Here is an 18,154-nt window from a genome sequence, read left to right as displayed (position 1 = left end):
GTAGTTTTTCTGTGTCCTAAATAGAAACCAACCAACCATCCACCTTAAATGGATAATTTTCAATAATCTGAAATGCAAATCAACTTTTATTGAAAGTAAAGTAGTAGTGAATCAAAATTGGTATTAAGTATAAAGAAATATGATTATGAATGCAAACATCTATGAATCTCTATGAAGACTAAATATTCTTAAGATCAAAGTAAATCATACTTGGAAAATGTCACAGTACATATATTATGTGTGTATGTTGGAACTTCATTAGGAAAGGCTTATGTTTATAGTTTTCTTTTAGAATGCACAGGCCTCAGATTTGTTTTGGTGATTAGCTTTAGTTGGCACTACGTTTTACAATATTTTTAAATATATTTGTTGCTTGTCATGTTTGTCACAAAATGTGACATAATGTTATTTCTTGCTAATAATGTTATCTCTTTCTCGAAAGAAAGAAAGAAAGAAAGAGATAAAGATCTTTTTAAAAATTACTAGCATTTTATTTATTTTTTTAAAAATTTATTTATTTATTTTAGAGAGAGAGCAGGGGGTGGGAGATAGACAGAAAGAAAGGAGAGGGAGAGAGAGAATCTCAAGCAGACACCGTGCTGAGTGCCAAACCAACAGAGGGCTGGATCTCAGGACCCAGAGATCATGACCTGAGTAGAAACCAAGAGTCTGTCACTCAACTGACTGAGCCACCCAGGCGCCCCCCAAAAAATCACTAGCAGATTTTACAAACTAAGCAGATTTTCAAAGATCTTGCTCATCGTAACAGGGAAATCCATAGGGTATTGGGGCAGATATACTGTGAAGTAATGAAGTTTAAGTTTCAGGTTCCTTCACTTGAAGGGCTCCTCTGGGATGGGAGTAAGGGGCAGTGGACAATTTATATTTGTAATATTGTCCTATTTTTCTTAAAGACAGCCCCCCCACATTATATATTTGAAAAACCCCCCAAATCAGGAGCATAGGGAGGAAAATTCCAATAAAAGACATTCAAAACCTTTATGTAGGAAATTACAAATTATTAACGAAAGACCTTAAAGAAGAATAAAATGAAAAGGCATATCATGTTCATGCTTGGGAAAGTTCAAGATCCTAAAGGCAACATATTCAGTGAGCCTGCTGCACACATACATACACAAACACACAGAAATTAATATATTAAGCTATAATCCTGCTATAATACCATTATCTAGAAAGAACTGAAACCAGGCTATCTACTACTCACGAATATATGGACGAGAAAGATAAACCACCACTTGAGAAAACTTCCTAGTTCCTGGGAAGAAGGAGGGGAATGAGATTTGGAGGTATACCCAAATCCTCTGCTGTAGCGATACTATGCTATTTAAGACTTTTGAAGAAATTGTGGGAATTGACTAGTTTGGAAATGTTTACATGGGGGTTCATCATATATTTCCAAATATTTGAAATACTGATTTTTTAAAAATTAGCTTCTAAAATAATACTTGGGTGTAACAATATAAAAAATATAATGGTATATATTCTGGTGTTCATACCTACTTCATCCAATTGCTAAATAGAGGCAACTACAAAATATAAGGAGAAATAGCAAGATAAAAATAAATATAATGTAGGGTGCCTGGTTGGCTCAGTCACTTAAACTTCAGACTCTTAATTTTGGCTCAGGTCGTGATCTCGGGGTTGTGAGATGGAGCCCCACTTCAGGCTCCATGCTGAGCACGGAGTCTGTTTGGGATTCTCTCTCCCCTCTCTCTGTCCCTCCCCCCAACCACTCATGTTCTTTCTCTTAAAAAAAAAAAAAAGGATAAAAAAGAAATATAAATAAATAGGTGTAATGCAAATGAACACATGTAAAACATTTATGAAAATTTCATACAGTATTCATGTAAAAATGAATAAATTGATCAAGGCATAGAAATCACAACTAGTAGATGTTACATAATTTCCTGCTCTACCCTCTAACTTTCTTAAGGGCAGGAGTTCTTTTTTATTTGTCTTTGTATCTCCTATGACTGGTAAAATACCTGTTCTGTGATAATGACTCATCAAAATGGAACAAAAGAATGAAAGAGAGCCCCTAGCTCAGGCTTTGTCAAGAGTTTTTTGGATTGTTTGAAATGTTTAGATTCTACTAAACAATATAAATCTGTTATTTAACCAAAAAAACCTATATAATCAATTTAATTAGAAGTACCAGTATGAACTTATGACAGATTTTAGTTTGTGCATGTGTGTATTCTCTGTCCACTGAAAAAGGCCTAGAAACAATGACTGGCCTGGAAACAATAAGCCCCCCCTCACGTTCAGAATATAGCCTCCCGATACCATGTTCCTCCAAAAGGAACCAGGAATCCTTGACGAAACGGCTGACTCCAGGTCTTGGACAGGAAATCTTTACAAGATGAGTCTGTGCCATTTTGTCATACCAGATACAAGGAGGTTACTAAAGACTACTAGGATCATATTAGAAAAGTTCAGGAATCAACTTCAAAAGAATCCTAATGTTCAAAGATGGGAAAATTTGAGCATAGATAAGAATAATAATGGCAATAGATTGAAACCCTGCTAATGTGTTTAAATTCATGCTTAATGGTTCTTAAAACAGAGGCTAAGCAAAACTGTAATTATCATAGTTGGAACCCAGGAGGAGAATGTTAGTGAATCAATCCATTATTTTGAACATTGTTAAATAAAAGCTTAGCATCAAGTATTTATCCTGACTTTCCTATAATGAACTATTCCCTTGGGTTATGAGTAAGTAGAGATGCATGTTGAAATATATCCAGAAGAGGGCGCCTGGGTGGCTCAGTTGGTTAAGCGACTGCCTCCGGCTCAGGTCATGATCCTGGAGTCCCGGAATCGAGTCCCGCATCAGGCTCCTTGCTCGGCAGGGAGTCTGCTTCTCCCTCTGACCGTCCTCCCTCTCATGCTCTCTGTCTCTCATTCTCTCTGTCTCAAATAAATAAATAAAATCTTTAAAAAAAAAAAAAGAAATATATCCAGAAGAAATGATAAGATTTCTGGGATTTGCTTCCAAAGAGGATGGTAAAGGGGAATATATGACTAGGGAAGAAAGATTGGTCATGAGTTGATAATTATTGAAGCTAGACAACAGGCAGAGTCATCTCAGTGCTGTCTCCATATAAGGTCAAAGTCATCTTTGTGCAGAGCTCAGTATATCATTCTGTCTACTTTTACATATGTTTGAAAATTTCCATAATAAAACATTTAAAAATTGGTTATGTTTCCTGTCTATATTTTAGTATTATTTTATGTTCATATACTCGCAAAGCTTAAAATAAACAAATCTTCCAAATTATCACAGATGTATGTAGATTCATTAATTCTCTGTTTTCTGCATTGTCAATTAACATCGATTTCTTAATTTCTGTGTGTGTGTATAGAAGACAGTTCTGATCACTTCAAGATTGATGCCAACAGTGGTGAAATAAGAACAACCACAATCCTTTCATATAACCATAGGCCTTCCTACAGGATGACTGTAACTGCCAGTGACCAGGGAGTGCCTACTCTTCAAGGCCAAGCAGTCATTAATATCCAGGTAATATTTTGAAAAAATGCTCAACATCACTTGGCATCAAGGAAATACAAATCAAAACCACAGTGAGATACCACCTCACACCTGTCAGAATAGCTAAAATTAACAAGACAGGAAACAACAAATGTTGGCGAGGATGAGGAGAAAGGGGAACCCTCTTACATTGTTGGTGAGAATGCAAACTGGTGCAGCCACTCTGGAAAATAGTATGGAGGTTCCTCAAAAAGTTGAAAATAGAGCTACCCTGTGACGCAGCAATTGCACTACTAGGTATTTACCCCAAAGATACAAATGTAGTGATCCAAAAGGGCACGTGTACCCCAATGTTTATAGCAGCAATGTCCACAATAGCCAAACTATGGAAAGAGCCTAGATATCCATCAACAGATGAATGGATAAAGAAGATGTAACACACACACACACACACACACACACACACACCCAGAGGAATATTACTCAGCCATCAAAAAGGATGAAATCTTACCATTTACATCAAAGTGGATGGACCTGGAAGGTATTATGATGAGCAAAATAAGTCAGTCAGAGAAAGACAATTGTCATATGGTTTCACTCCTATGTGGAATTTAAGAAACAGTACAGAGGATCATAGGGGAAGGGAGGGAAAACTGAATGGGAAGAAATCAGAGAGGTAGACAAACCATGAGAGACTCTTAACTATAGGAAACAAACTGAGGGTTGTTGGAGGGGAGGTGAGTGGGGGGATGGGATAACTGGGTGATGGGCATTAAGGAGGGCACATGATGTAATGAGCACTGGGTGTTATATGCAACTAATAACTGAATTCTACATCTGAAACTTGTGATGTACTCTATGTTGGCTGATTGAGTTAAAAAATATCCAGGTAATGTTCCATCGTCAACATAAAGTGTGAAAAGATGTTCAGAAGGTTTTTGTTAGATTTTTATGGAAATGTGTACAGCGAAGATACCTTAAATTCATGAATGCTATTTTTAGAGAGCATTGCAGATTTATGTGTGTCTTTTTATTATCACTTGAGAAATGATTAGACCCAAGTAACTTTTAGTTTTAACTTTGTACAGTTCCTGATAAGATATTTACCTTTATCACTACATAGGCATTTATGTTGCTTTGCTTACAAAGAACAAAAAAGTGTCTTGTCTTTTACTTGTTCCTAATTGCAAGGACCTGGTAAATTTGCGGGACAAACTTGTATGTAAACAAGGGTCAATAATATATCACATAGTTCTTTGTAATTATTTTTAAATTTAGAAAAGTCACTTGAGAACCACATTTTAAAGCTTTGCTTTAATCATAATGAGCAAACAACTTGTGGGAAGTCTTCATTGTGGGAAAAATTCACACTCACCAGTCAAAAATGAGATGATTGTGCATAGCTAAATTTCTTTGTTCATACACATGACAATCACTAATATTAATACAGATATGTATAATAATCAAGAATAGATATCCCTAAGAATTCTGTTTCCAAATTATATTCTTTATTGATTGAGGATATGTGGGTTAGGAGAAAATTCTGTATCGTATTATTTCCAAGTCTCTGGTTTCAGATAAACAAAGACACATGATACATAAATGTGAACAGATGTTGTCATTATGGATATATTGGTCTCTAGGATTTAGAGTAATTTGGAGAACTATCTATCCCACATTCTCATTGAAGAATCACAAAGCTACAATTCAGTTTAACTATAGCATGGTCTCACCAAATCTCATTTCACGCATTAGAACAAACAGGGAAATGGAAAATTCTGTACTTTCTTATCTCCTAGATGTTATACAATTTTCAATCTTCAGAGACATACTGGAATTATATAATAGAAAAAGACATTTTCTCACTAATTAACATATGTGTATCATACAAACGGAAGGGATTAGCTTCCAAAGTAGTATCATCACATCTAGTGATTCAACTGTTAAGAAGGACCCCGAATTAAAAGCTCTTTTTCATTCTTGTTTCAGGTGATACCATTATCTAAAGGGAGAGCTATCATTTCTCAGAATATTAGACACTTAGTTTTACCCGAAAACTTGAAGCCTGCAAAAATAATGAGCTTGATAAAGTCACCCGATCACCTTCAACAACATCATAATGGAAAGTTACATTTTAGTATTGCTGCAGATGACAAGGATGGTCACTTCGAAATCGACAGCTCAACAGGGGACTTGTTCCTTTCTAAGGAACTTGATTATGAAATGACGTCTCATTACCTTTTCAGGGTGGTTACTAAAGACCATAGCAAAACCCCTCCCCTGAATAGCACAGTCTTCCTGAGTATTGATGTGGAGGATCAGAATGACCATTCCCCATCTTTCCAAGAAGAGCTCATTGTGATAAGTGTAGAAGAGAATGTCCCTATAGGGACTCTGGTGCACGTCTTCAATGCCAAAGACGGGGATGGCAGTTTTTTGAACAGTAGAATTCAATACTTCATTGAATCCCACCACCCTGGAATGAGTCCATTTCTCATCCACCCCTCATTTGGCACATTAGTCACTGCATCGCCCCTTGACAGAGAGAGGGTTCCAACTGTCATCCTGACAATAACTGCATTGGATCAGGCTGTGAATGTGACAGACCGGCGATTGCAATCACTGACAGCAAAGGTCGTGATTTTGGATGTAAATGACCACAGCCCCACTTTTATGTCTTTCCCCATTGCCCGCATCAAAGAGGATGCCACGGTGGGCTCCTTGGTGCACCACATAAGTGCTCAAGATCCAGATGAAGGAAGGAATGGAAGAGTGACATACAGCATCCTCTCAGGAAATGACAACACGGCCTTTATGCTAGACGAGTCATCAGGTACTGTCTGTCATTATCAGTTAAAGTCTCTGATCACGTGCTCACATTTGTCTTCTTCATTTTCCTCTGTTAAAATGGCAATTCTCAAGATGTATAAGCTTTAAAGAAATGTGACTTGATTTACTGCTTAACTTAGGTAAATGAAAGGCCCAGAGATTGTACTCAGACAGCCACCTGTAGTTGGCCTGTTTGTTAATATTGACGATGCTTTGTTGCTAGCTCACATTTCACAAGATGAATATATGGTAGCCAACTTCTTTACTGCTTTGCACTGTGGATATTCACAGGGTCGGAGATGGTACCAAAGTGCATCAAGGCAGAGCATGACTAATCATCAGCATTATTCAAAGACTTTAGAAGGGAAACTTATCTTTAAGATCGTACAAATATTCATTTGTAAATAGTTGGAAGTACTACATTTAAAAGGTTGGATTGATTTGGGCATTAAGACCTTTGATTCTCATATCAGCTGTAACATTTTATTTTTTGCAGAAGCATTTATTCACTGTCCACTCTGTAGAAATGTCACTCACTGTCACTTCACTTGTCTTGCTGTCACCATGTTACAAGATAACATCTACTAAAACTTTTGATTCAGTTTGATGGAAGGTTACATGCATAAAGTGTCATTCTTGTGAAATTGGAAATGAACACCCCTCAACCTGATTTTCAGGAGATATTGAAGAGATGGACTACCATCTCATTCTCTACAAAATAAAGTCATTTTGTGTCAATCTTAGAAAAAACATCTCAGATGTATACCATTTGGCCCAACTGTTCGTTAAGAACATTATTTGGAATGGGACTGAATGTGTAGGATTTGGAAGTCATGATTATAGGCCGGCTACATACTGTTGGAAAATTTCATCAAAATATTTATTAAATCCTGTACATATGGTTCCATTCTGAGGCATGCATGACCACCACCTAAAAGCCCAGCTGACAGAGAGATAGTCCAGACCCAGCTGCTGATTTCTGTGAGAGCTGGGGTCTCCAAGGACCTGTTTCAACAATACTTAAAATGTTTTCCAACATGGCTAAGGAAGGTCTATTTCAGATCGTCAAAGAGGATGGATAAAATTAGAATCGTGCCTCAGTAATATAGGTATCGTGACTCTTAAACAATGGTCCTGGCTGTTTCAGTTGAGATATTTTTCAAAGACATAAATGATCATTGCTGAATGCATTCAGAGGAGACAGGCTATTTTTCTTCACGAAGCTCACATTTCTTATGAAGAAGACACAGTGAGTTTTGCAATGGCTTTGGCTCTGAAATACAGAGGGATAAGTAATGATTGAAAAACTACCTTACAAAATCTGAATCAGTAAGCTTCTTTAATTATTTGAAGGTAAGTTCTCATAGGATGAGCGTGTGTTAGAGAAGCAAACAGCAATCCTCAAAGAAGGAATGTGATGATTGGAATCATGTGACAGCTATCTGTGTGTAAGACTTTATAACACTTTGTTTAGATGAGTTATATGCTTAAATGGCAGTAGGATGGAGACATGTTCTATTTGTGAAGTTTATTTCCTGAGTTATAGAGTCTTCCTATTTTTTGTTAGGAAAAAAAGATAGTTACTGAGATAGTATAAAGAGATTATAACTTTTTATCTTAAGGAATGTAGCTATACTCACCTTTTGGTAAATGACATGAAGTGTCATTTGACATGGAAGCATTTACTGTTACAACCTAGATTTTTTGTTTGTTTGTTTTTGTTTTGTTTTTTAAGTAGGCTCCATGCCCAGCGTGGGGCTTGAGCTCAGGACCCCAAGATCAAGAGTTGCATGCTCTACTGACTGAGCCAGCCAGGTGCCCCTAACCTAAATTTTTTTTTTTAATGAAAGTAGAAAAATAATTTTGGTGTAATCATCTCCATAGATAAAGGTATATGATAGATTATTTCTGAATTCAAATTCATCCTTATAGTTTAAACCAGAATGACTCTTTTGACTAAAAAGTTATCTTTTTATTCTTGATAATATATAAACTTCACATTGATGTAATAAGATTTATTCTTTAGCAAGAAAGCTTCTGGATCTTTAGCAAGTTAGGTAAGTTAGACAAAGGTAGAGTGAGCATGACTTCTCTAGAAAATGTTTATTCTTTATTGCTCTTCTCCTCTTTCAAATCAGGCTTACTAACAACCACCTGTCCTTTGGACTATGAAATAAAAGCTCAGCACATTCTGACCCTTCTGGCACTGGATGACGGCATACCAGCACTTTCTTCATCCCAGACTTTGACGATTACTGTTCTTGACGTAAATGATGAGGCACCCGTGTTTCAGCAGGACCTGTATGAAGCTTCAGTTAAAGAAAACCAAAATCCAGGGCAGTTTGTCACAAGGGTTGAAGCTATGGACAAAGATTCGGGTAATTTAAAAATATGGAAACTTGGTAATTAATGCTAAAAACAAAAATTCACATACTTGAAACTAGTTATGGCCCAGAAAATGAAGACAATTGCTAGTTATTTCAAACTTCTAATACCTCTGCAATTAGCATTCACATAAAAACATATACACATGTAAAGGTAATGTGTGCTTTTTTTAAAAAAAGATCTATTTGTTTATTTCAGAGACAGAGAGAGAGTGTGTGCCATCGGGGGAAGGGGCAGAGGTAGAGGGAGAGAATCTCAAGCAGATTCCCCACTGAGCAAGGAGCCCAATGCCTCAACCAAACAACTGAGCCACCTAGGCACCCCCCGATAATGTGTGCTTTTATATGGCATTTGTTTCTATTGATTTATATTATTATTTACGGTAGAGTGATATATATCTAATTAACATAATTTTTTATTTGATCTTGATAATAAACTGCAGTATAGACAAAGTATCACATTTTTTTCAGAGTGTAATGGTTAGATACACCACATACAAAACGATAAGTGGATCTGTATTTCCTCTCTATATAGTATAATGGAAGAGAGAGGATGCTGGGTGTGAATCCTAGAACTATCCTTTACTTCAGTGTGTAACTTTGAACAAGTAGCTAATTCTCTCTCTTCCTCTGTTTGCTTATCTGGAAAATGGGGATAATGATAGGGCCTAAGTTCTAGTTATGTTATGAGAATGAATGAGTTCTCATAAGACTGGCAGAATCAGTGGTCAATAAAGGTCAATTTCTGTCATTACTATTATTACTCTTATTAATGTCAGCCACTGTGTCCAGACAAATAACTTTGAAGTGAATAGTTATTATAGCTGGGAATTTGTAAATGTCTTAGAGTTCCTTTTCAATATCACTATGACTTTTTTGGTATTTAAGGTCCGGTAACTTTAATAATATTGTTTATATTTTAAACAAAATAACTCTGAAAATTATGGTGAAGTATTTGCCATTGAGAGCATATGCCCATTTCCCCATCTGAGTTAATACAAATAGTTTAATCCAGTTTTTTTTTTTACCTCATGTATATATATTCTTTTTATTGTATGAGTTTCAGGTGTACATTATAATCTGACGTCAGTATACCCTACAAAGTGTTTACCCCCAAAATCTAGTTATCATCTGTCACTCTACAGTTGATCTTGTTTTCCTCTTTCACACATACCCCTGCTCCCTATTCTCTGTATCTGTGAGTTTATCTTTGTTTTGTTTTTGTTGGTTTGTTTTGTTTTGTTTTCAGATTCCACGTATGACTAAGTCAAATGGTATCTGTCTTTCTCCTTCTGGCTTACTTCACTTAGTATAGTATCCTCAAGGTCCATCCATGTTGTTGCAAATGGCAAGATTTCATTCTTTTTTTATGGCTGAGTAACATTCCATTTCACATTCTACATCTTTGTCCATTCATCCATTGATAGACATATAGGTTGTGTACATATCTTGGTTATTGTAAATAATGCTGCGGTGAACATAGGGGTACATATGTCTTTTTAAATTAATATTTTCATCATCTTTGGATAAATACCCAGTAGTGGAATGGCTAGGTCATCTGGTAGTCCTGTTTTTAATTTTTTGAGGAACCTCCATACAGTTTTCCACAGTGGCTGCACCAGTTTGCATTCCCACCAACAGTGCACGAGGGTTTTCTTCTCTCCACATCCTCTCCAACACTTGTTATTTTTTGTCTTTTTGATAATAGCCATTCTAATGAATGTGAGGTGACATATCATTGTGGTTCGGGTTTGCATTTCCCTAATAATTAGTGATGTTGAACATCTTTTCATGTGACTGTTGGCATCTGTATGTTTTCTTTGGAAAAATGTTTATTCAGATCCTCTGCCTTTTTTAAAATCAGGTTGTTTGTTTTTTGTTATTGAGTTATATGATGTTTTCTTTAAAGATTTATTTATTTTAGAGAGAGAGAGAGAGAGAGAGCACAAGCGGGGGCGGGGTAGAGGAAGAGAGAGAGAGAGAGAATCACGAGCAGACTCCCCACTGAGTGGGGAGCCCGACACGGGGCTCGATCTCATGACCCTGAGATCTTGACCTGAGCCAAAACCAAGAGTCAGACACTTAACAGACTGTGCCACCAAGTCATCCCTGTATGAGTTCTTTATATATCTTTGACATTAACCTCTATCAAATGCATAATTTACAAATATCTTCTCCTATTCAGGCAGGTTTTTTTAAATGATGGTTTCCTTTGATATGCAGAAGCTTTTTAATTTGATATATTCCCATTTGTTTATTTTTGCTTTTGTTTCCCTTGACTTTGGAGTCTGATTCACAAAAACATCCCTAGGGCCAATGTCACAAAGCTTACCGCCTGTGTTTTCTTCTAGGAATGTTATGGTTTCAGGTTTTACATTCAAGTGTTTAATTCATTTTGAGTTAATTTTTGTGTATGGTGTAAGATAGTGGTTCAGTTGCATTCTTTTGCATGCAACTGACCAGTTTTCTCAACACCATTTAGTGAAGAAACTGTTCTTTCTCCACTGTATGTTCTTAGCTTCTTTTTCATAAATTAATTGTCCATATATGTGTGGGTTTATTTCTGGGCTCTCCATTCTGTTCCATTGATCTGTGTGTGTGTTTTTATCCTGGTACCATACTGTTTTGATAACTATAGCTTTGTAGTGTAGTTTGAAATCAGGGGCCATGATACCTCCAGCTTTGTTCTTTCTCAAGATTGCTTTAGCTATTTGGGATCTTTTGTGATTCCATACAAATTTTAGAGTTATTTGTTCTAGTTCTATGAAATATTCCATTGGAGTTTTGATAGGGATAGCATTGAATCTGTGGATTGCTTTGGATAGTATAGACATATTAACAATATTAATTCTTCCAATCCATGAATAAGCCAATCTTTTAAAATTCACATTCGTATATAGAGGTAGCATTACATAATCAGTATAATTTTTCTTTACAAGAATTGTAATAGATGTGCCCATGGAAATAATAGTATTAACAGTAGGATTTTCTTCCTAAATTGTTCATCTAAGGGGTAATAGATAGATTTCCTTGAGCTTTTATACTACACTATATGCCATTTTAGATGCTTTGCCCTTTTGGAAAACATCATCTTCTAATGAAATGCATTTTACATAAATTTGTATATGATGCTACAAAAATTTTCTTTTCAAAGACTAACCTAATTTTCTTTCTTTTGACCAGAATGGGGCAGTATGGTCACAAAATTTTTCTTACCATGCTCAAAGACACATGACTGGAGTGTGGTAACAATTGCTCCTCCCAACTTGTACTTACAGAATTTATTTAGCACATCTCAGGCAGGATACTTTTAAGGGTGATAGAAACAATGGAGAATATACATCAGCTTTGTGTTTCACAGTAGTTCAATAAAGTTCTCTTAGAGCACTCTCTGGTGTAAACTGAGCAACATAAGGCTCTGGGCAACACAGAAACTACTTCTCAAAGTTCACAAACATGCTGAACCTACCACTGATGTGGATCAGTGCAATAGTTACTCATTAACAATTATTAAAATTTGTAAAATGCTTCCTCCCCTTGACCTTACTTTATCTTATTAATTTTATTTTTGGTAATAGACACTCCTAAGGAATCTCTCATTTTAATGTCTGAAGAGAGAGAAAAGCATTTCTCTCAAATATTTGCATGTATCAACTAAAGAGGATTACCGTAAATATGCATCCCGATTTTTACTGGCAAGGTGCCCCTAGCGTCAGTGTTATTTTCTTTTAGAATGACCAGTCTGCACCCTGTTAGTTAAGTTGAATTGAAGAGTTCAATATTCTAGAGATTATGGTTTGCCTGATGGAGAGTTTAGATGCAAAATTATTGTTTTGCTGGCTTTGCATTTATGGATGTTTGAAATACACATCAGCATCTTCAAGAGTCTCATGCACTCATGCATGTTGTGGAGACAATTTGGGTTTACTGTTAATCTCAGTGTTTTTAATGAGGCCAGATCAATTAAGCAAGTGCTTTTGAATACATTTTCCCTCAATCTTTTGTTGTTGTTGTTTTGTTTTTTATATTTGCTTGTTGGGTTAAAACAATGAAAAGAATTATGCGTAAGAATTAAATGTCACATCAAGATTTTTAACATAACTGGCATCACACTGGAATTTGCAAATGGTTTACTTTATAGTTATGTATTTTTAAAAAATACTATAGCATTACTTAATATTAGAAAGCTGAACATATATTTTCTAGCATTCTACAGTACAGTTTTTAAAATCGTAAGCCTACAGTGTTGTTTGGCATTCAAAACCCATGGGACTGCGAACACTGCTGGTTTATGATGTATGACTCACGCTAGTTCCAACAGGAGTTTTTTCATGTATTAAAAGGGAAAAACAACTACCAGGTTTTAACTAAGATATTAAAACTGCTACAGCTTTTGGTACCACCACCAAGAGTTCTATTGTCAGTGAGAAAAGATTTATCCCCAGGGTGTACCTCCGCCAGTCCCCAGAGAAAGGGCACCCCGCCAGGGAAGATGACTCACTCCCTGCTGATGTATTTGCTCAATAGTGGTGAATACAAAATAATTTAACAGCACATTGCCCTGCAAAAAATGTCAAATTCTATAATGAGATCTTATTGTCTATTCCATAAAAAAATGTACAGTTGACCAATCTGAGGTTCGGGGGTGCCGACTGCCCCTCCCACAGTCAAAAATCCATGTTTAACTTTTGACTCCCCCAAAACTGAACCACTGATAGCCTACAGTTGGCCAGAAGACTTAGGGATAACATAGTCAATGAACCCATATTTTGTATGTTATATGTATTACATATTGTATTCTCTCTCTCTTTTTTTTTTAGATACAGAGAGAGAGAATGAGTGGGGGAGGGGGAGAGGAAGAGAATCTCAAGCAGACTCTCCACTGAGCACTGGGTGCAGAAGGTGGGGGGCAGGAGGTCTTGATTTCACCACCCCCGAGATCATGACCTGAGCGAAAATCAAGAGTCAGACGCTTAACTGACTGTGCCACCCAGGTGCCCCTCTATACTGTATTCTTACAATAAAGTAAGCTAGAGAAAAGAAAATGGTTTTAAGAAAATCAGAAGGAAGAGAAAATACATTTACGGTGCTGTACCATATCTACTGAAAAGAATCCACGTGTTAAGTGGACTCGTACAGTTCAAATCACGTTGTTCAAGGGTCAGTTGTGTTCTCTATCTGGGTTTATTTTGAATTCACCCCAGATCTGATTTCCTGGAAAACGTCCTGTGCTGGGTCACAACTGTGCACAATAGCCTACACTTGAAGCAAGGGAGAAACACTGCCATGATGCTATTCTATCTGTTTCATTGGCTCTAAAACACTAGCAACTGTCAAATGCATCTAGCTTCAGAAATGTTAAAATGTGGGGAGAAATGTGTCTTAGAATTAATGAAACAGTCAGCATGAAAATATAAAGAAGAACCACTTACAATTTCACTCACCCAGAGCCAGTCACTATTAACCTTGGTTTAGTCTTACTTCATTTAATACAGGGTATTGTAATTATTTCATTGTTCACCTGTCGGCCTGCCCTTTAGATGGTGAACTTCTTAGGGACTCAGGACATGTTTTATTCACTGGTATCCCAGGTCCCTAAGTCAGTGCAAGCTAAGATGTAGGAGCTCAGTAAATATTTTTGATTCTGTGATCTGAGAAACTGGAGCCGCTTCAAGTTGCCTTCACTCTTCAGAATTCATTCATTTATTTATTCCTTCATTCAATCAGTCAGGCATGATCCTGTTTTTGCCTTAGAACTTTCTGAGTTGTGTGAGCATTGTACAGTTGAGGAATTCATGAAAAATGATCTTCCTAAAAAATAAATCTGGAAAATAACACTCCCATGGTCAGAATTCTTTATTACTTCCTCATGGTTTTGAGGATGAAGTTTTATTTTCTTTTGCTTAACAGCCAGGCACTTTATGAAGTGACTCTAGCTTTCCTCTCTATCCTCAACTGCTATCACTCTCCCACCCTGGACCCCAGCTCTGCAAATGTTTCTCTGTAAATGGCAAGATAGTGAATATTACAGGCTTTGCAGCCCATATAATTTCTGTTACTCAATTCTGACTTTGTACCAAGACAGTAGCAATAGATAATACATAAAGAAATGAGTGTGGGTGTGTTTCAGTAAAATTTTGCACAAGTGGGGGCATGCTGGATTTGGTCAGTGAGCTGTAATTTGCCAACAGCTGGTCTACTACATATATCTAATGAAGACATCTAAGTTACTTGCTGCTTTCTGCACATTAGATCCAATTTTGATGTCATCAAAATAGTGATCAATATGATGCTCTATTGGATGCCAAGATGAACAAAATCTCTGCCAGATCAGTGATGGCCAATAGTAGAAGAGTTTACCTAAAGATGTACTCTGTTGTTTCTGCTGGGTAAAAGCAAATAACATGAAGTTGGTATAGAGTGTTTGATCTCAAAGGGTGATTTCCAGGACCAGTGGCCCCATCATTCACAGCCTCCAGGGCCCAGCTAGCAGAGGACTTTTAAAAAATGCTGGGGTACCTCTAACCAATGTCTTCCCCAGGATCTTTATAAAGAGATTCCTCTGAACTCTTGGGAACTGTCATGGGAGTAGGGTGGTGGGCATGTCATACATGAGGTAAACTTGTCCTAGCATTTCTGGCTCTTCAAACTTTTGGATTCTTCCTGTACAGTATACAAGAGATCTGGCATCTCAACCTCAGTGAGGATAGGCCACTATTAAATGAGCCCATCAAAGAAACCGTTGAGAGACATAGCTATGAGCTAACACATTCAATTCAGAATCACTGCTAGGCACATGACACCAGTAATTCCAGCCTAAACCAAAGTTCTATTTTATTTCCCTGGGTCTCACATTCTTAGAAATGGCTTCCACACAGATTCCCTAGGTTTATTCCAATATAACTTAGAAAAATCCTGCCATTCTTTAGAAGGAGAGTCAGATTTGCACATAGCTGCCTGCAAAATGTTGGGATGACTCTAGTTATGGGTCTTTATGTGAATAAACATCTCCTTGCTAGAAGTTACCTGTTGTATCTGTCACTAGGCTTGGGTCTGATCTTCAGGAAGATTAATTTTCAGGCTCATATAGAAACTTTCTGGTTTTTAACTATGACTGACCTGCAAGCTTCAGCTTCAGCTTGTAGTTTTCTTTCTGCAAGTTCCTAGTATATCCAGAAGCAGCCATCACTCATCACAATCCCTTTTACTCCCCTACGGCCAGAGTCATTTGGTCCTCTATGGAACTTGAGTCCTTTGATGATGACTCCCTCACAATCAAACACAGGTGATAACTTAATCGATTATAGTATTACTGCCAGTCATCAATTACTGGTATTCCATTTCCCATGGTCAGAGAACTCAGCACAGCATGCAAGGCCAAGACATAACCAAACCCAGAATCTCTGATGCCTGAGACCCACTCCTGCTGCTAAATACTCCATCAGTCAGGTGTGGTCAGGAAAATCAGAGATTATAATACAGGTGTTGGAAAGCTGAGTAAGCAAAAAGGAATCCAGAAGTAACCCAGGAAAAATCACCGTAGGAACAGCTACCACCCCAAACACTGGAAAATGGAGGAGGTCAAGTTTATCTGAGCCTAAAAAAAAGGGCCGGGCCTTGCGGAGCTTGATTTTATTTGTTTACTTGACAGAGAGAGGGAGAGAAAGCACAACAGGCAGGGGGAGAAGCAGACTCCCCACTGAGCAGAGAGCCCGATGTGGGACTCGATCCCAGGACCCTGGGATCATGACCTGAGCTGAAGGCCAGACGCTTAACTGACTGAGCCACCCAGGTGCCCCTGGATTTTACTTCTAATGCATTCAAACCTTCCTTCTTCTTTCGTGCTTGTAAGTCCTATTCATCTTTAGAGTCTCAGCTTATACAGAAGGCAACCATAGTTTCCCAGTGATATCTTATATGGAATCATAATGGCCTGCTTACTTCTCCGTGTGCAGCGCTATACCGCAAGCACCATGAGGGTAGAGAATTTGTCTTCCTGCTAACAGTTACATTCTTAGCACCTGGCATTGTACCTTGGCACCTGCTCTCACTCTCTCTCTATGTTTATTTAACAAGGTAATCAGTGAACAGACCATCTACCTGGAGTGAGTCTTCCCTGGTCCACTTCCTCAGTGATTTCACGTATTCTATCACACTGTCTATAATTCATCGATTTAATTGTCTCCACACGGAAGGGGAACTTTGAGGACCAAGATAATTACTTATTACTCGAGAGTATCTTTCCAGTGCCTGGCACTCAATATATGTGCATTGCATGAATGAGCACATGAATGAATGAACACATGAATGAATGAATGAATGAATGGATGAAGCAACCAAATAGTTGGAGCTCAATGCAGACACACAGGTGTTATCTGCAAATGGATAGAAACTGAAAACAGTGAATTGAGGGGGAGGCAGAATGAATTCCTCCCCCGCTTCTCTCCTCTCTTTTCTCTCTCTCTTTGTTCCTTCCTTTCCATCTTTTTAAACATCAGTCAGCAATATTGGAAGCCACAGAGAAGACAAATCAGATAAAACAAAGATGACCAGTCTGTTCTGTAAACAGAGGTGACTGTAGAAAGAGTAGCTAGGTATGACAATTTCAAGCTGGCTGCAAAGAAGGGATAGCATTTTTAGAAGAAACTTGGTTATAAAGAGAAGGAAAAAAATTTGATCCCTATAGCTAGAGAAGAATATAATTTAAGGGAAAAACTAATAAAAAAGGCTATAAATAATAAGAAAATTCCAAGAGGAAGCACTTGAAGAATTACTTTGGCCACCCAAACAGAAACCAGGAGTTAGAGTTGAATGTAGACACAAGTTGAGAGAATGCTTCCCATGCCTTCATTTTCTCCAGGAAATAGGAAGGAAAGCGATCTATAAGAATGAGCCAGGAAGGGCTCGGCACAGGAGTTCCTCAGGCCATTGGATTCTTTCTTGGTGGGGGAACCCCGTGTACTGGGCCTGGCCATGGTACCTGGCCACCACGTCGTTTCTATTGAGGTGGAGAGGGAGAGCCTGGCAGGGCCTCCCTATCTCTGACCTCGATCACGCATGCTTTGCAGACCATTAAACCAGGAATGAAGAAAAAAAAAAAGAATGAGCCAGGAAGTGCTGGGTGGGAGACATGAGTGGGAGAGAGATGACACAGGAAAGCTGGAAAGACTGCCTGATGACAATGACATTTCCGTGGTGCCAGTCTATGCTGTTGTGACATTTTCTGCAGCCCCAGTTATCTGCTGGATATCCCGGGAGGGCAGAGAGATGGTTGGAATGATGCTGGATTGAGGCTTTGCTGGGCATCTTTGGCACAAAGCCACAGGACTGAGGAAAGTTGCACAGTTGCAAAAGTGATCATTCATGAGGCTGGACTGGAAAGGGACAGAACTGAATTGAGAAGGGTGCCCAAAAGAAGGAAAAATAA

The 18,154-nt window shown here is 37.7% G+C and overlaps 1 protein-coding gene across 1 annotated transcript in view; it reads left to right on the top strand.

Moving 5' to 3' along the window:
• Positions 1-18,154, top strand: part of LOC123848833 (protocadherin-23) — a 230,840-nt gene that overhangs the window by 170,065 nt on the left and 42,621 nt on the right. The window contains exons 8-10 of the mRNA XM_045881726.2: positions 3,387-3,544; positions 5,504-6,347; positions 8,482-8,721. Coding sequence (XP_045737682.2) covers positions 3,387-3,544; positions 5,504-6,347; positions 8,482-8,721 — 1,242 coding nt within the window. The remainder of the gene's footprint in view (positions 1-3,386; positions 3,545-5,503; positions 6,348-8,481; positions 8,722-18,154) is intronic.

This window comes from Mirounga angustirostris, unplaced genomic scaffold (genome assembly GCF_029215605.1).
Source record: "Mirounga angustirostris isolate CCGP_5_RB_7025 unplaced genomic scaffold, mMirAng1.0.hap1 SCAF_2, whole genome shotgun sequence".
Taxonomy (NCBI): domain Eukaryota; kingdom Metazoa; phylum Chordata; class Mammalia; order Carnivora; family Phocidae; genus Mirounga; species Mirounga angustirostris.
Note: the sequence above shows the minus strand (reverse complement) of the source record. Positions and strands in the feature narration are given on the sequence as shown.